At 43.2% G+C, this 24,111-nt stretch overlaps 1 protein-coding gene across 7 annotated transcripts in view; it reads right to left on the bottom strand.

The window, feature by feature from the left end:
* Positions 1-24,111, bottom strand: part of LOC124555258 (syndetin) — a 145,461-nt gene that overhangs the window by 23,285 nt on the left and 98,065 nt on the right. For all 7 annotated transcript variants that reach the window (XM_047129122.1, XM_047129125.1, XM_047129124.1 and 4 more), the window contains 5 exons: positions 22,062-22,256; positions 21,823-21,981; positions 17,437-17,558; positions 6,188-6,377; positions 4,218-4,366 (listed from right to left, as the gene is read on the bottom strand). In XM_047129122.1, the coding sequence (XP_046985078.1) occupies positions 4,262-4,366; positions 6,188-6,377; positions 17,437-17,558; positions 21,823-21,981; positions 22,062-22,256 (771 nt within the window). In that variant the 3' untranslated portion in view covers positions 4,218-4,261. The remainder of the gene's footprint in view (positions 1-4,217; positions 4,367-6,187; positions 6,378-17,436; positions 17,559-21,822; positions 21,982-22,061; positions 22,257-24,111) is intronic.

Below are 24,111 nucleotides of genomic sequence, written 5' to 3' on the forward strand. Positions count from 1 at the left end.
TACTATGCTTCATATCCTTTCATACGAACACTCATAATATAGGTTTACTTTTAGTATTTCCTAAAAGTTTTACCAAGCCTTATTCATAAGTTCCTGGAGGAGAGCAACTGACATAAAACTATAAACTTCTATTCCAACCTTATTTAAATTAACATCACTAGTATTCAGTACAGCCAAAACACACAATAACTAATTTAAGGATAACAATATATTGACTTTGGTTTATCATAGTTCTTTCCAATTTTGCATACAGTTTCACTTCTGAAGTTCGCTCAAGTACAGTCTTAACCCTGTTGGTCAATTTATTTTCAAGTATTTTTTCCTTTTGAGGACTTAAAATGGTGTAACACTGTGTACACTTGGGTGTAACATTGTGTGCACATGAATACCCACTATTTATACTGCAACATGATTATGATTTTTCTGTCATTTATCACTTGTTCCACATCTGTCGATGACATATTAATGTGAAAAATTAGTAAACAACTGATTAATGAAATTGGTTTGAGGGTCAGAGGAAGGCAAAGGCATATCATTTACAATAGGACCATGCCTAGGAAATCAGTGTGGTGTTTAAACCAACCTGCAGACTGAGAACAACTTTACGTTCAAACTTTAAATGATCCTACTTCAAAGAAAAACAAGAATTAAGTTTAGAGTTCTGCGCCTCATCATTACAGGACATTCAATGTAGCAAACATAAGCATCACTTGTAGGGGACACAGTTACCTTAACGTACTGATGTGTCGCTGCTGGTGCCAAGCACTGTTTTAAACCTCTAATGTTTTCCACCTTCACTATGAATAACTGAGGTTCCTCGTGTCTGACAAGTGAAACTAGACTGTACATTAAGGTCATAGAATGTTCCTAAGATTGGGCAGTTAAAAGAGAAGGATAATCCATAGTCTTTAGAAGACTCAGAGGGCCATAGACATGGCTTCCCAGGTAGATGCCGTGTTTCTTGACTTCCGCAAGGCGTTTGATACAGTTCCCCAAGTCGCTTAATGAACAAAGTAAGAGCGTATGGACTATCAAACCAACTGTGTGATTGGATTGAAGAGTTCCTAGATAACAGAACACAGCATGTCATTCTCAATGGAGAGAAGTCTTCCGAAGTAAGAGTGATTTCAGGTGTACCGCAGGGGAGTGTTGTAGGACCGTTGCTATTCACAATACCTATAAATGACCTTGAGGATAACATTGGAAGTTCACTGAGGCTTTTTGCAGATGGTGCTGCAGTATATCGAGAGATTGTAACAATGGAAAATTGTACTGAAATGCAGGAGGATCTGCAATGAATTGACGCATGGTGCAGGGAATGGCAATTGAATCTCAATGTAGACAAGTGTAATGTGCAGTGAATACACAGAAAGAAAGATCCTTTAGCAATTAGCTACAATATAGCAGGTCAGCAAATTATCTGGAAGTAGGCATTAGGAGTGATTTAAAATGGAATGACCATATAAAATTAATCGTCAGTACAACAGCTGCCAGACTGAGATTCATTGGAAGCATCCTAAGGAAATGCAGTCCAAAAACAAAGGAAGTAGGTTACAGTACACTTGTTCGCCCACTGCTTGAATAATGCTCACCAGTGTGGGATCGCTACCACATAGGGTTGATACAAGAGATAGAGAAGCTCCAACAGAGAGCAGCGCGTTTCGTTACAGGATCATTTAGTAATCACGAAAATGTTACGGAGATGATAGATAAACTCCAGTGGAAGACTCTGCAAGAGAGATGCTCAGTAGCTCGGTACGGGCTTTTGTTGAAGTTTTGAGAACATACCTTCACCGAGGAATGAAGCAGTACATTGCTCCCTCCAACGTTTATCTCATGAAGAGACCATGAGGATAAAATCAGAGAGATTAGAGCTCACACAGAGGCATACCAACAATCTTTCTTTCCACGAACAATACGAGACTGGAATAGAAGGGAGAACCGATAGAGGTACTCAAGGTACCCTCCGCCACATACCATCAGGTGGCTTGCAGACTATGTATGTATGTATGTATGTATGTATGTAGATGTAGATGTAGAAGCACTTTGAGGTGTTCTGTAAATGATAGGGGTTTACATATAACAGTCTGTTACACAAACATGAATGATCATGAGAATGATTCATCACATTACATTTTTGAAAACCATCTGAGGTAAAAAGTAAAACTGAAATACTGTCTAACTGTATTCAGGCTGCTTATAACAGTATGGGATGAAGTGGTAAGTGAAAGATAAAAGTTCTAGAATTAACCAATGATGAAACATGAGACCCTTGGGATCCACAGTCTGGCACTTAAGCACTGAGTCACACATCAGTTCACCATGTAAGGTAACAACCAGTAAATTATTATTTTTTGTGGACTGGTCACTTCAGAAGAAAAAAGTAACATAAAGTAGAAAAGAATACCCACAGAGAATGAAAAATACAAAACTTTCTCGCTACATTTCAATGCCGTACTCCAGAGTTTGCTCAATATCTGCTGAAAGTTAAAAAAAGTAAAAAAAAAATAATCTAGCAATACAAAGAAGCTGAGACCTTTAAAAACTGTAAATGTAGAAATGGAAAATTAAACTAAGAAATTAGTTGACAATTGCTAAAGTATATAACAATTGCAGAACTTCTGATGAAACATACGAGGGTGAGTCAAATGAAAACTTTAAATTTGTAATAACAAATTGCAATTTCGCGCCGTTATGCTGTAAGTTGGTAAGCATGCTAAAAAGAACGTGCAGAATGGCCTGTAGGTGGCAGCATGGTGCAGATGCACACATACCGTTGCAGAATCAGTATAAAGATGGCCGCCCCACTTGCAACTTGCACCAGGACAGAACAGCGTTCTGTAATTCGGTTTTTGCATAGTGAAGGTGTGAAACCTATTGAAATTCATTGATGAATGAAGGTTCAGTACGGTATTGCATGTTTGTCACAGCAGCAAGTCTACAAATGGAGTAGGAAGTTCACAAATAGTGTGACTTCAGTGGAAGATGCTCCTCATCCAGTCACACACAACGAGTTGTGACTCCACAGAACATTGCAGCAGTTGAAGCCATAGTGAAGGAAAACTGCCGAGTGACACTGAATGACACTGCTGTATGTTTACAGATCAGTCATGGGTCAGTACACCACATTGTGCATTATGTGCTCCAGTTTCACAAAGTGTCAGCAAGATGGGTGCCACGGCAGCTAACTCCTGAAATGAGAGAACGATGTGTTGATGCTTGTGAAGAACTTCTTCGGTGCTTTGAACAAGAAGGTGATGGCTTCCTTGCAAGAATCATTACTGGGGACGAAACCTGGGTTCACTTCCACCAACTGAAAACGAAGAGAGCGAGCAAGGAATGGCACCATTCCTCATCACCAAAACCAAAGAAGTTTCGAACAGAACCAACAGCAGGGAAGGTTATGCTGACACTCTTTTGGGACGAAAAAGGCATCATTTTGGAGCACTACATGCCTAGAGGGACCACCGTCACCAGTGCATCATACACAGATCTCCTAAAAAATCATATGCAGTCTGCAATCAAATCAAAGCGAAGTGGAATGCTGTCAGCAGGTTTCCTTTTGCAACCCGAAAATGCAAGTCCCCACACTGCCCGTCCAACAGTTGCAACCATTACAGACCTGCATTTTGAGTGTCTTCTTCATCTACCATACTCACCAGACCTTGCCCCAAGCGATTTCCATATGTTTGGACCACTCAAAGACGCAATGGGAGGAAAGAAGTTCCGTTCTGATGAAGAGGTACGCCACATGGTTGCGCAGACTACCAACAGAATTTTTTTCTAAAGGAATTTATGCACTTCATAAGTGCTGGAGGACTTGCATTGAACATGGGGGAGATTATGTTGAAAAGTGATACAGCTTTGTACCACTTCTGCACAATAAATAATATTTAAAGAATATTTAAGGTTTTCATTTGAGGCAAACACCGTTCAGCATAGCAATGAACCGCAACACAATCTACACTCCCAAAACTTGGAAACTATTTCATATGAAAATGGATAAAAGCTTACTTAATTCTACAAAAATATAGTTATTTAAAAATCCATGATATTTTAAACAAATAATATTTATGGTATTACTTACAAGTAGAAACAAAAACACACACACACACACACACACACACACACACACACACAAGCGCGCACATGTGTGCACTTCTGGTCCTTACGTTTTACAGAAATTAAAAAAGGGTGAAATCAGTGGAGCCACATACCTCACTCACTCACTCAGAAAGACCATACAAAGGTACTCCAATCATCACCTCCCCAGTTCCTCAATCAATGAGGAAAGGCGTAAGCGTGACTTCTTTCGATTTTGACACGTACAGCTCACAAGGGCCAACAAATGTTTACTGGAGTACTCCTACAAAAATTAATTATATTTTTATAAAACAACACACAATTAAACAAATTTACAAAAATAAATATATTTACACTTTTAAGAACAGCATAATTTCTATTCCCTATGTGTAATAATTAAATGACCTGAAAGATTTTTGTTTGACACATCACTGTTTGTAGCCTAAATAATAGCTGACTTTTTGTGAAATCAAAATTCAATCTATATTAAAAAAAAGTTTCATAATATTGAAACACCACAGATAAGGACCATTATGGGTTTACTGGTGTCTTGTTGTTGTTGTTGCTACTGCTGCTGTGGCTGTGGGAACAAAACAGCGCGACAATTAGTGCCAAGTTTCAGTAAGTAGACAGTAAATGTTTGAAAATCAGCCAAACAGAAAGACAAATATTATTAACTTAAGGGTTGTTTAATTAAATCGTCCTAATGATGACAAAGTTATGCATACTTTCCCCTACATACTGCAAAAAAGCTGTGAAGATGAATAAAAATTTAGTCGATGTCCTCTCATCGGCAAACTAAGTGTACTCTCCTTACATACAGCACACACGCAGTCAGATGCCACACACAGTGTGCACATCAGAGGGCAGTATCCTGCTCAGAAGAGAGGTAACAGCACTTGATACAAACTCTGTGCCAGTTAGGAACTAAACCACAACTGGACAGTATGTTTCAACAATATCAGATTTTATCCCTGATTTACAGCCAGTTATCCTCCTGCTGACACAAAAGTATGACTCTGTTCCTCACAACAAGGACACTGTAAATAATATGAGGATAGTACATAGTACTACTGTAAGAACTGTGCACATCACTTTGGCTGTGGTTATTATCAATTTCCACATGTTCTAGTACCCAGCAGGAAACCAAATCTTTCCCATCCTAAATAGATTTAGGAGTCAGTCCTGTGTAGAATAACGTGGTTTTTTGGTGTGGTCAATCATGAAGAGTCATAAACGAATGGATTATATATCCAGTTGAAGAATATTTCATCTCTCCGAAGACTTTTATACAGCTGATGTCAGTCTCTGTATTCCATTTCACATATTTACAAACATGTCAAAAACCAACATTTTTTCCACTTATTTGAAGTTCACTCATTGTATTGTTATAACAACTACCACTACACATATAAAATATATTTTTCTAAGATGACAGACTGGGATTTCATGTTTCCTTCGCTAAATTTTAAAAACTTACATAGCAAGAAAACTGACAGATCGATGCTCCATTAGTGCGTACAGTAGAGCACTATCAGATTGCAACTGCCATGAGTGACCCCAGAAATTTGAATGCCAGAATGTAAAATACAAAGCAAAATGTTGTTAACAGTGATCATAAAACTTCCAAAACATTGTACTTATATATTAGCTACTCTTAAGCAGTTCACAATACAGAGCACCTTCTGTCACTGCCATGATAGTGTATAATTCACATAAATATAATGATATACTATTGTGTTATTAATTTATGGTAATGGAAACAAATTCTAAAACAAAAAGCATAAGGAAGAATGTTATTTAGTGGAATACAGTGTGCAACACACTCCAGAGCAACAGCACATGTTACCGCAGTTAGTCGCAAAACTATTAAAATGATTTCCTGGCTTGCAAACTGTCTGCAAGACATCTTAGGAATACTTTCTCAGAAAGTTTTTGCACCTGTTTAACTATGGGGTAACTTGAAAAATTATGTTTGTTTATACAGCAGGTGTCAAATTACAGAACATTCTCACATGACAAATTTGTTAACAGATATTAGCAAAAATTTTAACTACATTGGGAAGCAAACATTTATGTGACAAGTATACCAAAATAAACTTACATTATGCTCTTTAATCCATTTTTCTAGAGCAGGTTCCTGAAGATAGTAAGCTTTTACATACATTTCTACATATTCTTTATTTGGTATTGGGCGGATCATCACAAGTTTGTCCAGCTGTGTTAGGAACTGTGTAAAATCCAACTGCATTAATGCCCTTCCTCCATTGGAGCACTTCTTTGCATTTGAGAACCTAGAAGATAACATATTATACACAGCAGTCTTTTTATTTATGGAATGAAGTTACACAACTAGTTAACACACAAATTTGAAATAAAAACACAAAAATAATCGGTTTCACACAAACTATTGAATATATAAATACTTCCTTTGTTAATCAGGCACCCAAATCTTGACTAATCTGCCTGGTAACAGACCATAGCCATATCAGTACAATTCACAGACGCATTTCTTTAATATTTGTCTTCCAGGTTCCATCAAACAACAGACAATAAATCATATTTGGAATAAAAAATATATGGTTCATTCATAAATAAAGAGCAGGTTAAGTATACCAAGGATTGGTTAGAAATATAACATCAACACTTATGTACACTACAGCTGAAAGCTTGAGGAAAAAGCAAGTGACTTGTTTCATTCACATGTAGGCATGTGGGGACAGAGAGAGCTGAGGTAGAGGGCGGACATTGTGGAGGGAGAAGAGCAGTGACAGAGAGAGAGGGTGGAGGGAGAAGGGCAATGACAGAGAGAGAGGGTGGAGGGAGAAGGGCAGTGACAGAGAGAGAGAGAGGGTGGAGGGAAAAGAGCAGTGACAGAGAGAGAGAGAGGGTGGAGGGAGAAGAGCAGTGACAGAGAGAGAGAGGGTGGAGGGAGAAGAGCAGTGACAGAGAGAGAGAGGGTGGAGGGAGAAGAGCAGTGACAGAGAGAGAGAGAGGGTGGAGGGAGAAGAGCAGTGACAGAGAGAGAGAGGGTGGAGGGAGAAGAGCAGTGACAAAGAGAGAGAGGGTGGAGGGAGAAGAGCAGTGACAGAGAGAGAGAGGGAGGAGGGAGAAGAGCAGTGACAGAGAGAGACGGAGGAGGGAGAAGAGCAGTGACAGAGAGAGAGGGTGGAGGGTCAGAGGGGCACGGCGGGTGGGAAGGGGGGGAGGGGGGAGAGTCAGAGGGGAAAGGCGGGTGGGAGGGGGGGAGGGGTGTCAGAGGGGCAAAAAGGGTGGGAAGGGGGGAGGGTCAGAGGGGAAAGGCGGGTGGGAAGGGGGGGAGGGGTGTCAGAGGGGCAAAAAGGGTGGGAAGGGGGGAGGGTCAGAGGGCCACGGCGGGGGGAAAGGAGGGAGGGTCATGGCGAGTGGGAGGGGGGGAGGGAGGGAGTGTCAGAGGGACACGGCGAGTGGGAGGAAGGGAGGGAGGGAGTGTCAGAGGGACACGGCGAGTGGGAGGGGGGGAGGGTCAGAGGGACACGGCGGGTTGGATGGGCAGGCTCAGAGGGACACGGCGAGTGGGAGGGGGGAGGCTCAGAGGGACACGGCGAGTGGGAGGGGGGGGAGGCTCAGAGGGACACGGCGAGTGGGAGGGGGGGGAGGCTCAGAGGGACACGGCGAGTGGGAGGGGGGGGGGAGGCTCAGAGGGACACGGCGAGTGGGAGGGGGGGAGGCTCAGAGGGACACGGCGAGTGGGAGGGGGGGGGAGGCTCAGAGGGACACGGCGAGTGGGAGGGGGGGGGGAAGGCTCAGAGGGACACGGCGAGTGGGAGGGGGGGGAGGCTCAGAGGGACACGGCGTGTGGGAGGGGGGGAGGCTCAGAGGGACACGGCGAGTGGGAGGGGGGGAGACTCAGAGGGACACGGCGAGTGGGAGGGGGGGAGACTCAGAGGGACACGGCGAGTGGGAGGGGGGGAGGCACAGAGGGACACGGCGAGTGAGAGGGGGGGGGTCAGAGGGACACGGCGAGTGGGAGGGGGGAGGCACAGAGGGACACGGCGGGTTGGAGGGGGAGGCTCAGAGGACACGGCGGGTTGGAGGGGGAGGCTCAGAGGACACGGCGGGTTGGATGGGCAGGCTCAGAGGGACACGGCGGGTTGGATGGGCAGGCTCAGAGGGACACGGCGGGTGGGAGAGGGGAGGCTCAGAGGGACACGGCAAGTGGGAGGGGGGAGGCTCAGAGGGACACGGCGAGTGGGAGGGGGGAGGCTCAGAGGGACACGGCGAGTGGGAGGGGGGGGAGGCTCAGAGGGACACGGCGAGTGGGAGGGGGGGGGGGAGGCTCAGAGGGACACGGCGAGTGGGAGGGGGGGAGGCTCAGAGGGACACGGCGAGTGGGAGGGGGGGGAGGCTCAGAGGGACACGGCGAGTGGGAGGGGGGGGGGAGGCTCAGAGGGACACGGCGAGTGGGAGGGGGGGGAGGCTCAGAGGGACACGGCGAGTGGGAGGGGGGGGAGGCTCAGAGGGACACGGCATGTGGGAGGGGGGGAGGCTCAGAGGGACACGGCGAGTGGGAGGGGGGGAGACTCAGAGGGACACGGCGAGTGGGAGGGGGGGAGACTCAGAGGGACACGGCGAGTGGGAGGGGGGGGAGGCACAGAGGGACACGGCGAGTGAGAGGGGGGGGGTCAGAGGGACACGGCGAGTGGGAGGGGGGGAGGCACAGAGGGACACGGCGAGTGGTAAGGGGGGCGGTCAGAGGGACACGGCGTGTGGGAGGGGGGGAGGCTCAGAGGGACACGGCGTGTGGGAGGGGGGGAGGCTCAGAGGGACACGGCGAGTGGGAGGGGGGAGGGTCAGAGGGACACGGCGGGTGGGAGGGGGGTGGCTCGTGGCGGGAGGGAGGGGGGGGAGAGGCTCGTGGAGGGTGGGTGGTGCGGGAGAGGCTCGTGGAGGGTGGGTGGTGCGGGAGAGGCTCGTGGCGGGTGGGTGGTGCGGGAGAGGCTCGTGGCGGGTGGGAGGGGGCGGGAGAGGCTCGTGGCTGGTGGGTGGTGCGGGAGAGGCTCGTGGCGGGTGGGAGGGGGCGGGAGAGGCTCGTGGCAGGTGGGAGGGGACGGACCTGCACGGGAGAGGCTCGTGGCAGGTGGGAGGGGACGGACCTGCACGGGAGAGGCTCGTGGCAGGTGGGAGGGGAGGGCGTGGGGGAGAGGCAGGGCGTGGGGGAGAGGCAGGGCGTGGGGGAGAGGCAGGGCGTGGGGGAGAGGCAGGGCGTGGGGGAGAGGCAGGGAGGTGATGGGGGTCGCCACACGAAGGAAGGGCGCCACAGGGAGGAGGGGACCATGGAGGTAGGGGTAAGGCAGGGGGGAATGGCCGGGGTGGGAGAGAGTGGCCGGGGCGGGGGACAGTGGCCGGGGCGGGGGGTTTGTGGCCGGGGCGGGGGGGGGGGGTGGTGGCGGCCTGGGCGGGGGGGCAGGGGAGCCAGGGGGGCAGGTTATCCAGGGGGCAGGGGGGCCACGGGGGCAGGGGGGCCAGGCGGGCAGAGGGGCCCGTGGGGCACAGGGGCCCGTGGGGCAGAGAGGCCAGGGGGGGGCAGAGGGGCCAGGGGGGGGCAGAGGGGCCAGGGGGGCAGAGGGGCCAGGGGGGGGCAGAGGGGCCAGGGGGGCAGAGGGGCCAGTGGGGCAGAGGGGCCAGGGGGGCAGAGGGGCCAGTGGGGCAGAGGGGCCAGGGGGGCAGAGGGGCCAGGGGGGCAGAGGGGCCAGGGGGGCAGAGGGGCCAGGGGGGCAGAGGGGCCAGGGGGGCAGTGGGGCCAGGGGGGCAGTGGGGCCAGGGGGGCAGAGGGGCCAGGGGGGCAGAGGGGCCAGGGGGGGCAGAGGGGCCAGGGGGGGCAGAGGGGCCAGGGGGGCAGAGGGGCCAGGGGGGCAGAGGGGCCAGGGGGGCAGAGGGGCCAGGGGGGCAGAGGGGCCAGGGGGGCAGAGGGGCCAGGGGGGCAGAGGGGCCAGGGGGGCAGAGGGGCCAGGGGGGCAGAGAGTGGGGCCAAGTTGGTAGAGAGGCCAGGGGTGTAGAGAGGCCAGGGGTGTAGAGAGGCCAGGGGTGTAGAGAGGCCAGGGGTGTAGAGAGGCCAGGGGTGTAGAGAGGCCAGGGGTGTAGAGAGGCCAGGGGTGTAGAGAGGCCAGGGGTGTAGAGAGGCCAGGGGTGTAGAGTGGCCAGGGGTGTAGAGTGGCCAGGGGTGTAGAGTGGCCAGGGGTGTAGAGTGGCCAGGGGTGTAGAGTGGCCAGGGGTGTAGAGTGGCCAGGGGTGTAGAGTGGCCAGGGGTGTAGAGTGGCCAGGGGTGTAGAGTGGCCAGGGGTGTAGAGTGGCCAGGGGTGTAGAGTGGCCAGGGGTGTAGAGAGTGGGGCCAAGTTGGTAGAGGGCCAGACCAGGGGAGAAAGAGAGAGATCTGGGTGGGGAGGGAAGGACCTGGGGATTAGAGGGAAGGACCTGGTGATTTGAGGGAGGGACCTGGTGATTTGAGGATGGGACCTGTGTGGAGAGTGGAAGGGATCTGGGGTTGGGGGGAGGGGGGGGGGGGGGAGAGGTAGGTGCTCCATGGAGTGGGAGGGACCCTGGGGAAGAGGTAGTTTGGGAGTGACCCTGGGGGAGAGGTAGTTATGAGGGGAACCATGGAGAAAGAAGGCATGGGGGGAGAGGGTCAGATATTGGGTAAGGAAGGACATGTGGGGAGAGTGTCAGACATGGGGAAAAGAGGGACATGGGGAAAAGAGGGACATGGGGAAAAGAGGGACATGGGGAAAAGAGGGACATGGGGAAAAGAGGGACATGGGGAAAAGAGGGACATGGGGCAAAAGGTGCATTCATAAGGAGAGTGATGGACATGTGTGCAAGAGGGTGGAACTTTTGGTAAGAGATGGACGGTGGTGGAGAGACGGACAGTGTTAGTGGGATGGATGGTTTGGGGCAAGATGGTGGTGTGTGTAGAAGTGGCATACAGGGGAAAGAATATCTTCTTCAAGATTCGAAGAATGCTTTCTATCGATTAATTATAGCTGCTAACTGATACTACTCACTATTGAACCAATGATACTGTATCACTTACGAACATAATCAAAATATGCCATTATCATGCTTTCACAGTGTAATGATTAATCCATTAAATTTGATGCCTGCAGCTGTGCAAACTTCAAGAGTTCCCCTGATATTAGTGTTACGTATCTTCGGGCTGGAAGACACATGACCGAGGTATCAGTAGAAGAATAGGAATTTGTATGGCTGCATGCCCAAACTTTAATGGATTGCATTGGCATCAGCCCAAAATGAGATTCTACTATTACTGGAAGAGACTCTTTGGTTGAAATTTTGAGCATGCTCTAATATATTACCTGAAGTACAAATGAATGAAAAGCAAAATGAGAGTAAACACAGCACATTAATTGGTGGCTTAAATAATGAACACATCCTAAATTCAAAAATTTGAGGGCAAGTAATTGGATGTTGTTTACTTCCTCCCACAATTTGGGAGAGCTGTTGCATCACATTCTGGCATTCCTATTTAAGTTCAATCTAAATTTTTACTTGGTGTTTAATATTCTGGGCAGCTGCAAGTGTGTAAATACATCTTGAGACATGAAGAGTTGCAACAGCTGTTAAATGATCCTTTATTGTTAACGACCAGTTTTGCCGCTTATAGCTGCATCCTGAAGTATACAAGGGAGTTATGAAAAAAATGGGGAAAAATGTAATAAACAATTGTCTTACCCAATTTGAAAAAAGGATGTAGTAACTTCCCGATACAAGTGAACACCATAGGTATCTATTGCATACAATGTGACAACAGTCCAATGAAGAACACCGACAAACAGAAACAGGTTTCGACTTCCGATTCGAGAACATCTGAATCCAACCAATTAAAAATTGGCTTTGAGTACACACCTTTGCACCACTTCATTACTATCAAAGTGGAGTCTTAAAGGTGTTCTTTAAGGTTTTGAAACAGATGAAAATTAGATGGGGCCAAGTCGAGACTGTATGGAGGATTATCGATGACCCAAGGCATCAGATTATTGCAGATGTCGTAGCACTCGTGTGTGGTCTGGCATTATGTTGAAGGAGAGGGTGCTCTGTGTGTGGATGAACATTCTTGTAGTTAGAAACTCAAGTACAGCACACCTTTTCTCATGCACTGACATAGTTACATCACACATCATCATGTCACATTAGCAGTGTCTCTATGGCAGAGGCCTACAAATAAGTAGACAAGAATAGTAAAGATGTAGTATGTTGATAACATTTGTTTTATTTAAAAAGCTTTTAGGGTCTTCACACAATTAATTCAAAGGCATTACTTTGCAGCATGCCCTCATATTTACAGCTGCATGTCTTTCAAATTTTTCAGTTATACAAGGAAGTAATGCAATGGACTGCGGCATTTGTCACTACATCGTACGAGTATGATCTTATTGCAAATATTTCAAGATCAACGTCACAAGTGCATTGTAAGCACTCTGTTTTGCAGCTTTGCAAAAAATAGCCTACAAATGAAATAAAGCCTGTTACTCTCTTTACTTAAGACTGCAGCTCTTATATTCAATTTTGAATGCATATGAATTATTAATCCAAAGTACAAGTATTGTGTAAAATGCAGAAGTCTACTTTTTTCTGCAGTCCCCAAGAATTTTCCATTTCCTGCAACGAAATCTCATATGGATCAAAGATGCCTCATTTAATTTCTGTACTACTTTGCCATAGCTAAGTCTTATGCTATGCTAGTAACACTTCACAAATTGTGATTTCCAATAACCACAACAACATGAGGTACCGTCACCAATTAATTAATCACAGTCCATATAATATCGCCTACAGTGATTAGATTTACTGAGTTAAGCAATATTATATGACCAAAATGAGTATTTAGCACAGATGAAAGGTGGCAAGGTGGAACATATCCACTTTCCTGATACTGCTCCTAACATAAATACTATTTTTTCTTTTTTGCTGATCTCTATTGTTTAAATTATAACTCACATTTGAGTGATGAACATGATATAAACACTCTTTAGAGAAAAAAAAACAAAATAAATGCAAATGCATATTCAACATATAAGATTAATGCGAACATGTACCATCAAAATTTAGATACTGCTAATATGTATCTGATTCTGGGCTTATATATCTTATTCTAAAGCCCCATTCTCCTAAGTAAAGAATGCTTTGTCTTGTTTCAAATTTTGCAGTTTTGGAAGTATTGCCATTAAAAATGTTTTCATATGTAATTCAAGTTAGGTTTATATTCTAAAAATTGCTGGGCCACAAGTAATTAATTGGGTGCAGCTGAGTAAAAATTGAGATACCTGCCAAGGCTAATGCAAGTGGCCACATAGGTGGGTCAGCAAAGAAGTGACCAAACATTATTGCAACAGGGACTGCTGCCAATCCAACAAGAACTGCGCTATGATGCTATACAGTTACTACCTTGCAGGGCACTATCAGAGTGGACATATTAGCCCAGTTAATTCACATCCGAGTCATGGACTTCTTACGACTAACGGGATAAAAACCAATGTTGTAGCAAAACAAGGATGGGCCAAGACTGTACACATACTAGTCATTTTTAGTCAAGGGTATTGCAGTCTGTCAGCCACCACTCTCAAGGAGGGGCCAACATCAATACAAAGGTGGAAGAGTTCATGAGTCTACAAGTCTACATGGCTCAACCTGTCACCCTCACTGGACTCTGCCACAGCTAGCTGCAGCCCTGCTGCCAGCACCTAGTCCGATCCTGTGGACTTAACATTCTCTGGAAGTCCACTTGGGGAGCCTATTTCGGCTGCTGGTGGCCTTCCATCCTGGAGGTCTGACCTTCATCCAGGACTGTACAGCCACTGCCACTGCCGCTACCACTGCCTGCCTCTGTTCTGTGCAGACACTACTGTTGTGATCTGCCCCTTCTACATTGGGTCCACGTCACGATCTCATGTATCACAGCAATTCTCATGCAGGGCAACTCGGCTGCCTCTACGCACGGGGCTGCTGCAGTGGAAGCCAGCTCACCGGTGTCGAGTGGCCGCGGCTCACTTGCAGAGCTTCCTTGCCTGCAAGACATTGATGAGCTGCATACTGAACACAGCGCTTTCCCCGTTGGCTGTGTTCAGCTTATGTCCAATGGGTATCGGCCTTTTTGGGCATCAGCACAGCTACTGTTGTACTGAAAAATGCATGTACAGTTTGTCTACTCTGTTTAACTGATGACACATTGGACGTCTACTGGGCATCCACTCATATCTTTATTGCTATCATGCCAAATATCTTGTTGACTCAACCACCGTAGTGGCCAACCAACTCATTCACTATAATATTGTACTTTCAAGAAATCCATTATTACTACCTTGTAGCCATGAAATTTTAGTTGCTAATAGTATATATGATTACTAGTAAAATATATTAGTTAATGAAATATTTCAAGTACACGTCCTAGTTTCCAGAATAACCTTGGGAGGCTCTATTAGTAAATATAGGATGAATTTTGTGTCTAAAATTCCTTGCATAAAAATAAAACCCACTTTTAGTCATTTTAAAAATACATAATTAACAGCAAACAAAATAACTTCAGTGGTAAATGTGTAAAAGTACTGCATATCATTCCTGTCTCATGTCATTACTAAAATGTAATTAATCCACAAACATTTTGTAAAGAATTTGTAGAACATTTCATATACGAATATTGAAATAAGTATTAAGTACTGCAAAAGTCAATCACAGATGATCAACAGTTGAGTTCAGTAAGTCAGTCATCGCCATGTTAGCATTAGTAAAGTATCTGTAATCAGAACATTCAATGTTAGTTGATACTAATATAAATAAGCTAGACTCATGTGATTGTATGTAAGTTATTGACCTACTTTGTGACATGTCATGAACATCTCAACTAGAAACTGATCCTTATGTCAGAGAGGATTGTGAAAGCAAATACACATTAAAAACTTCCTACCACCATTTATAGTGAAGGGCCAAAGAAACTAGTATAGGCATGTGTATTCAAATACTGAGATATGTAAACAGGCAGAATACAGCGCTGCAGTCAGCAACACCTATATAAGACAACAAGTGTCTCGCGCAGTTGTTAGTTCAGTTACTGCTGCTACAATGGCAGGTTATCAAGATTTGAGTGAATTTGAATGTGGTGTTACAGTGAGCACATGAGCGATGGGACACAGCATCTCCGAGGTAGCGATGAAGTGGGGATTTTCCCATATGACCATTTCATGAGTGTACTGTGAATATAAGGAATCTGGTAAAATATCAAATCTCCAACATCACTGCAGCCGGAAAAAGATCCTGCAAGAATGGGACCAACGATGACCGAAGATAACTGTTCAAGACAGAAATGCAACCCTTCTGCAAATTGCTGCAGATTTGAATGCTGGGCCATCAGCAAGTGTCAATGTGTGAACCACTGAATCAAACATCATTGATATGGGCTTTTGGAGGCGAAGGCCCACTTGTGTACCCTTGATGACTGCACAACACGAAGCTTTACGCCTTGCCTGGGCCCGTCAAGACCAACATTGGACTGTTGATGACTGGAAACCTGTTGCTTGGTCAGATGAGTCTCATTTCAAATTGTATTGAGTGGATGGACGTGTACAGGTATGAAGACAACCTCATGAATCCCTGGACCCAGAATGCCAGCAGGGGACTGTTCAAACTAGTGGAGACTCTGTAATGGTGCGGGGTGTGTGCAGTTGGAGTGATATGGGACCCCTGATACATCTGACAGGTGACATGTACATAAGCCCCCTGTCTGATCACCTGCATCAATTCATGTCCATTGTGCATTACAACGCACCTGGGCAATTCCAACAGGACAATGCAACACCCCACACACCCAGAATTGCTACAGAGTAGCTCCAGGAACACACTTCTGAGTTCAAACACTTCCACTGGCTACCAAACTCCCCAAACATGAACATTATTGAGCATATCTGGAATGCCTTGCAACATGCTGTTCAGATGAGATCTCCACCCACTCGTAATCTTACCAATTTATAGACAGCCCTGCAGGATTCATGGTGTCAGTTCCCTCCAGCACTACTTCAGACATTAGTCTAGTCCATGCCACGTAGTGTTGTGGCACTTCTACATGCTCATGGGGGCCCTACACGATATTAGGCAGGTGTGCCAGTTTTCTTGGCTCTTCAGTATATTTTATCCTCAATCAAGGCAGAAGAGGACTTCAAACAAGGTAATCAAGTGGGCAACATTACTAAATGGTAACAAGCTCTGAAAGAGTCTCTTCATGATGTAATACCAAATTAAAGATGTGTTGACTGGCATTCCAGATAATATGAATGAGAACATAGAACAAATAACTGACTGATAAAGAGTTAAAGACGTTCAAGGTGTTACATAACAAGTGAATGGCCAGTACAACACAGCATAGCTTCTGCAAATGGTGTGGAGGGTAGGAGAGGGGTACTTCCAACTTTGATTCAGGCCATGAAATTTGTTCAGATAAACTTATCAGAAGAATGTTGCATGCAAAAAACAAAGATTGTTGTTAGGGTCCCAGTAGGGCACATGGCCTTAATCTCTCAGGAAGATTCAATACAGCAAAACTCCACTGAAAGGTGAAATTTTAATTCTGGTAATAATTTTTCCATCACCTCCTCCTCCAAAATTTCCACCTCATATAACATCCAGATCTCCCAACACAGAACAGTCATCCTCAAATGGCAATTTATTTGCTTTTATAGTAAGTGTATGGGGTGAACGAGAATATTTACCAACTAGCCGGTTTCCAACAACAACAACAACAAACACACACACACACACACACACACACACACACACACACACACACACACACTCACTCACTCACTTTTGGTGACAAATTTAGCCATGAGCAACTATTCAGTTTATGGTAGATTTTAAGTAGATTTTACGTTCCATAGCACATACAAAAATTGAAACCAAAACACAAAAAGGAGAGAATTTTAATAATTCCACATTTATAACAAGTACTTTATGGAAAGTAGCTGCCTGGATGCTTCCGAGAATAATATGACATAACCTTACATGCATTTACATAGCAAGTGTGTAAAACAGGTTAAAACCAAAATACATATTTCAACACATTGCTATCTCTCATTTTTAAGACTTATGATACACCTCCCTTCCTTGACTTACTGAGTGTTATGTACGACCATTTCACTACATTTAAAGCAACAGCAGTGTTTCATTCAGACTGCTATCAGCTCTATACACCTAGCTGCAGTAAACAAGCAAAGCCCCTCAGAAACTAACTGCTTTCAGTTCCAGCAATGAATGTACCACACTAAATAACTGTTACTAATGCAATTATGTTTATAATGGTGTTGTACAAACCCTTCAACAAAGGTGTTGCATATCAGTTCTATGAGGTTACTCCAAAGCACTTTGTTCACTTCTGGAGACAACGGCACTATTGCAGCAACACTCTCCAGCTGGGAGAAAAATGTTTTTAACTCCTGAAAAAGTATAAAACAATACTAACTGAATACTTCTCAATGAGAAATGTGTTTGTTAAGTGACAATAACATACAGTATACAAATAAGTTCACAGCCAGTACATGAACTGTGACATATAAAAAAAAGCATTTTAAAAATGAGACCAACTATTTCATGCCACGGAATCTGCAATTAAAACAGGAACTTCACGGTTCCTTTAAATCTTAAATTATGTTGGAAACAAATATTTCTGTTGGACAATTCACAAACCTATATTTCACAGTGTCATGTTTTGGAATCTAACATGAATGGAATGAATCACAAACAATGTAAAACAAATTTAAAATCTTAGTAACAATCAACTTCAAATGATAATGCTGAATTCTAATTTTTGATACTCTTTACCATATAATTTCATAGATGTTAAAAATAGCTGATTAGCAGATAAGAAATCAAGAATTGTCCTGGCCTCAATCGTGGATTGTGCTTTTATGAGCAACTCTCTTACTGTCTAATGTCTAAAAAAGCACTGCAATTAAATAAAAACAGAAAATCTGGTGTTATGAAAAATTTTATAATACACATTCCAGCTGCAAGCTAACATATTCATTATGGAAGCTATTGAGACATCAGTTATCAACAAGTTATTTCATGTGTGTTTTACTCTCTACACAGGTTAATTTTATGTGAAAGCTACTGCACAATAAACTTATTTATCCAGCCCTCATGAATCCAAGTTTCCAGTTTACCTGTATTCATTTTTACTTCCTTTTCCTTTTTTGTTTAAGACAAAAATGGGCACCACACATTGGTACGGTATATGTACAGTTGTTATATGTTGGCACAGCATGTAGCATAGAGACCATTGGTCCCATTCTTCTTTCAGCTATGGTCAGTGTGGATCTGTTCCTTGTGGAGTTCAGAAGGTGTACCAGGATTGTTCTTTTGTTCCCATGTTTTGAGTGTCGAGAGTGAAATGGCTTTGAAGGTGAAGAAAATTGTCATATCAATGGGCAAAACGTTGCAAGCACTGAACAGAATAGACAAAGGAGAACTGCTGAAAAATAAAGCTGCAGGATATGGTGAAGGGACATCAACTGTGTCACAATGGAAAAAGAATCGAAGCTTACAGTAAAATCTATATTTCAGTGCCAAAAAAGTTTCTTGTTAGTGACAAAATAAAAGCTTTGTATATTTCCGGATCATCCCGATTTTCAGTAATCTGGATTACAAGCAGTCTCAACTAGTCTGCATAAATGAATTCTTGTGTATAAAATGTGATGGGTGAGAATGCAGATGAGAGAGGAGAGCCAAAGGTGTATGTATGTGTGGGCCGGGGGGAGGAGAGGGAGAGGGAGAAAGAGGGAGAGGGAGAGAGAAGCTGATACTGGGGAATAGGTGTAGGAAAGTGGAGAAATGGATGAATGTTGAGGAATCATTAAGTGGTTTTCTATTACTAGTAAATGTACAATATTATGGTTGTAACACAACTGTGTGAAGAGACTGATGTGAGGAAACACCCAAAGAAAATACCTTGATATACTTAGGTCATGTAATGCATTTTCTGGGATCACTAGGAGAATTAACTTACCATCATAGAAGGATAAAGACAGCAGGAACCTAATTGATAATGTTTTCTTTGATGCAGCTCAAAACAAGAAAAGACTGCATCCCAATAAAAAAATGCTCTTGCTGATCATGATGCACAGTTAGGATAAATGAGATAGTGTCTTAACAGTATACACACTCCTCAGCAGAAATCAATTAGAATAATTAATGATTCCAAGAAAAATATTATTAATAGTTTGAAAGAGGTTACTAGGATGAAATTTATAATGAATCAAATGTTAACAAAGTTTAATCTATGCTACGATAAATTCATGTCATTATTTGTAAACAGCTATCCACATAAGTTAATCAGAAAGGACATTAAAGAACCATGTAGGAAACCATGGATCACTAGAGGTATTGAAGTATCTTGTGAAAGATCCTGTAGCTGCTGCCCACTACAAGACTTACTCAAAATTACTATGAAAAGTTATTTAAAAACCAAAGAAAATGCACACAGGCTTTAGGCTATATGGAATGTAATAAAACGATAGGACAAGCCACAGAATAAGATAAAATTACTATTAATTTAAATGACAACTCCCACGTAGCAGATATGTTTAATAATCATTTTTCAAATGCAGTAGAAAATATAGGGCAAACAGTTCAAGAGAAAAATAAAAAAAGTATGTTGGATGTCTCACTCACTTCTCCCTCTGAAATTAATAAAATTCTATAATCTCTCAAAAATAAAAGCTCATCTGGATTTGATGGGGTTTCCAACAGAGTACTACAGACCTGTTCCCATATAATAATCACTGAATCTTCTGAAATATGTAATGCATCACCAACTCAGAGAATGTTTCCAAAGAGATTGATTATGCCATTGTTATATTCCTCTACATGAAAGGTGATAGGAAAGATGTCAACAACTATCAACCCAATTAACTAATTTTTCTAAAATTTTTCGGAAGATCATGTATTCTAAAATAGTACCCCACCTGACCAACAATGACCTTAGTAAATCACGGTTTGGATTTCAGAAGACTTGATCAGCTGAGAATGATATTTACACACTCACTCATCATCGGATTTTAAAAGCACTAAATACCAAAATATCACAAGCTTGTATTCTCTATGATCTATCTAAGGCATTTGACTGCGCGAACCACAATATTCTTCTGAATAAACTGAGGTTTTGTAGAACTGATGGAATAGTAATGTTATACCTAACTCAAACAATGAAGAAAGTTATACTTCATAATTCAGTCAACGTAAATAGGGGATATTCTTATGACTGGGGAGAAATCACTTATTGGTTTCCGTAAGGCTCAATTTTAGGTCCATTATGGTTTCTCTTATATGTAAACAACCTTCTGCCTAACACACAACAAGCAGAATTATTTCTTTTGCACCTGACACTAGTATCATAATCAATCCAAATTACACAGAGCAAGAGAAGAAATGGTAAATGATGTTCTTGAAAGTATTAATGAGTGGTTTTCTGTGAATGGTCTCATTTCCAATTTCAGTAAGCCACAACATACTCAGTTCTGCACATCTAGGGGACTACACCAATGATAAGTGTGACGCCTGGTGAGGAAATATTAACTAGGGTGGAAACATCAAAATTTTAGGTGTCCATATTGCTGAGAATTTCAACTGAAAAAAAAAAAAAAAATTAAAAAACTGAACTCCTAAGACTACTTAGTTCAGACACATTTGCACTTCAATCACTGTAAATCTTGGGGAGAGAGAAATCAGTATGTTGGCATATTTTCATTCAATAATGTCATATGGAATCATGTTCTGGTACAACTCAATTTTAAGAAAGAACACGTTCATTGTTCAGAAATGTAATTTATGGCTAATATGTGGTGCTCTCCCATCATCATCTTGTAGACATCTGTTTAAGGACTTGGACATTCTGTCTACTGCCTCCCAAGATACTTATTCCTTCATTAAGTTTGTTGTAATTGATCAACTGTAGATCAAAAGGAACAATAATGGTGTAACCAAAATTTTTGGTCACTTACCCAATGATACAAAATGTGTGACAGACAGCAAAATTAAATTTGAAAACAAAGTGAAAAAGATTCACCTTGGCAACTCCTATTCCATAGAAAAGTTTCTAATTTTATTAATGTGTAAAACGTGATGGGTAGGAATTATTTTCTCCAACAGTGTTCTAAAAAAATTATAGGTGATCAACATGTCGGATGAGTTCATCCACACATGGAGCACCCTCTCCTTCGGCATGCAATGCTGGACCACACACACGAATGCTGCGACATCTACAACCACCCAATGCCTTGTGTTCACTGTCATCAGTCAGCCTCTGTACAGTCCCCAACTTGGTCCCATTCAATTTTCATCTGTTTCTAAAACTTAAAGAGCACATTTGAAAAATTAATTTTGATAGTGATGAAGCAGTGCAAACAGAGGTGAGGCTGTGGTTCCATAACCAAAGTGAAACATTGTATAGTGACGATATCAACAAACTGGTCTCTCATTAGTGATGTGTTCATCACCAGGCTGACTATGTTGAGAAATAAATACATAGACATGGAGAATAAAGATTTATAATGTTAATAAAGTTTGTTTTCTTTAAAAAGCTTTAGGAAGTTTACATACAAAACTCAGAAACATTACTTTTCAGCATGTCCTCATAAATATGCAACTTAGGTGAAATAAAGCCACAAATTTTCGATTCAAATAGTACTAAACCATACATACCATCATTAAGGCATCAACATAGTCACTGTGCTGGCTCATAACATCCTTCACTTCCCAATTAACTTTGCTCATTAGGTGCAACATTCTACCAAAATCAACTATGCGCTGCGAGACACACATATACACTGGCCTTCGAAGGTCAACTGCTGCACTTATTGTCTGTTAGGAGGAAAGATCTATTAGAAGATTACAATGATATAAACATGAAGCAGACAGATCAGGTAGAAAATTAGTCTTACTTGCGTATAGAATTGCTGAAAATATGGCTCAGTCTTGCATGTTTGTTCTAGCAGCTGTTCTACATATGGTTTTAATGACTCCAGCTGCTTTGCTAAATGAACTAGTGACTCAACAGCAATAATTCTTTTTGGCAAACCATAGAGTCTCTGAGACTGACTCAAGTCAATATCTGGAGACATATATGGACGTGCTATCTGAAAGAGTGAAAAATAAGATCTTAGTCTCAGTATTTTTTCATGTAATGCACATATAAAATTTGCCCTATTAACAGCAATAGCCAACAGCATTGAAAATGGTTTTTTTAATTCTTAAATTGTATCTCACAGTAACTTTTTAATTTGTCTGGATATGAGGCTGTAACTGTAAATTGTCTGATGCTGACTAGTTTTTAAGAAAGCAGGTATCAACATCAAATGTAAGCAACAACAGAAAAGCCCCCTTTTGTCCTTTTAGTGCTTTGAAATTGTACATTTTTATTTCTTCATTTCATCATCCCTTTCTCAAACAGCTTTTTCCTATTTCAATTTTTGCCTACTTTTTTTTCACTTCCTTTGGGCTTTGTCTAATATCTTGCACTTCTCTGCACTGCATTTTCACCTTCTTAACAACTGTTACTTCCCAACTGCTCCATCCATCTGACAATGCTATGCTGTACTCTGAGACACTGGGTATGCTCTTCATAATGATAAAAATGAAAGGTTGGAGAGCAGAAGTTTAGTCTCATTTAATTCATGTAAACTGAAGTACAAAAATAGTTTAATGTATTACCTACACCATATAAAGATGAAACAAACAGCAGGATGCAATTAACATGTATAAAATTAACACAGAAAATAAAACACACAGCATTCCAGCACGAGTCTCAGAAGTGTTCCTACAATAGTTTGTGTGGATTGAGGTAATGAATAGATTGGTTCTGATTGCATGTTGTGTGCATTTGGCATACACGTCAGGAAAGCAAGGTGAAAATGTTTGTATGGCATTACACTGTCACTGGAAGATGAAATTTATCCATAGAAAAAAAAAGATGGGCCAGGGGTTGAATCAACTGTACAGAAGATTTTAGGAAGGCGGACATATTCTATGACAGTACAAGGAAAATAGCGCATATACTACAACCCAGCATCAGGGTCATTAACGTGAGGCAACATATTTGGCCCTTGTTACAGACTTCACAACAGCCTACATATCAGACAGTTCCTTTCTCCCTTCAGGTCATATTACATTGAATTCAACAGGTTATTCCATGTGTTTGGTGACACACAAGATGAATTCACCTCATACAAAAGCACTGTATGCCTCTTTGCATGTGACGTTTTGTCCACCATGAATGAGAAAATCTAGCAGTCAGGAAGACTGAGATAGTATTTCATTCATGGATTAGGAACAGTTTAATCTAGAGTGTGATCCCCACCATTTGTTCCTCTTGGATGCCCAAGGGAAATTCTATACTGAATTTTCTAAGAGTGCATAGATCAAACAGTCCACAGGTGTACTGCCGGTCAATAGTACCCAATGGGCACAATATTTCAGCGATCAGACATGGTGCCATTGTCAGGTGTGTTAATGAACAGAACTCCTGACAGCACATGACTGAATTATATGCCCTCCCAATGCAAGCCGTTTTCTCCACGGTCCACATCCAAGGCTGCACATTGGCACTTGTGGAGGCACTTGCCTCGGCATGTGTGGCAGCACTGATGTAGTTGCTCTTTGCTCACTGGTCGCCAGATTGTTATGTTTGCTCTGCCTCATCTTAATTAGACCCAGTGCTGGTTCCCAAGTCTTGCTGTGATTATAGACATAGTCCCAATTGATAACGTTATCCTGGGTGCATATTTTGATGGCTTCTCTAATGAGACTCTCCCAGTATTTGGAAGTCTGCATTAAAATCCTGATACACTCGTACTCCATAGCATGATTCACTAACAAACAGTCCCCTATGACCACCGACTTGTTAGCCAAGTGTGCCGCTGGTATTCTTGACATAGATTTTCAATGGTGCACACTGTTTGTCCAATATATGTCTTGCCACACAGGCACGGAATC

The sequence above is a fragment of the Schistocerca americana genome, chromosome X, assembly GCF_021461395.2.
Source record: "Schistocerca americana isolate TAMUIC-IGC-003095 chromosome X, iqSchAmer2.1, whole genome shotgun sequence".
Classification (NCBI taxonomy): domain Eukaryota; kingdom Metazoa; phylum Arthropoda; class Insecta; order Orthoptera; family Acrididae; genus Schistocerca; species Schistocerca americana.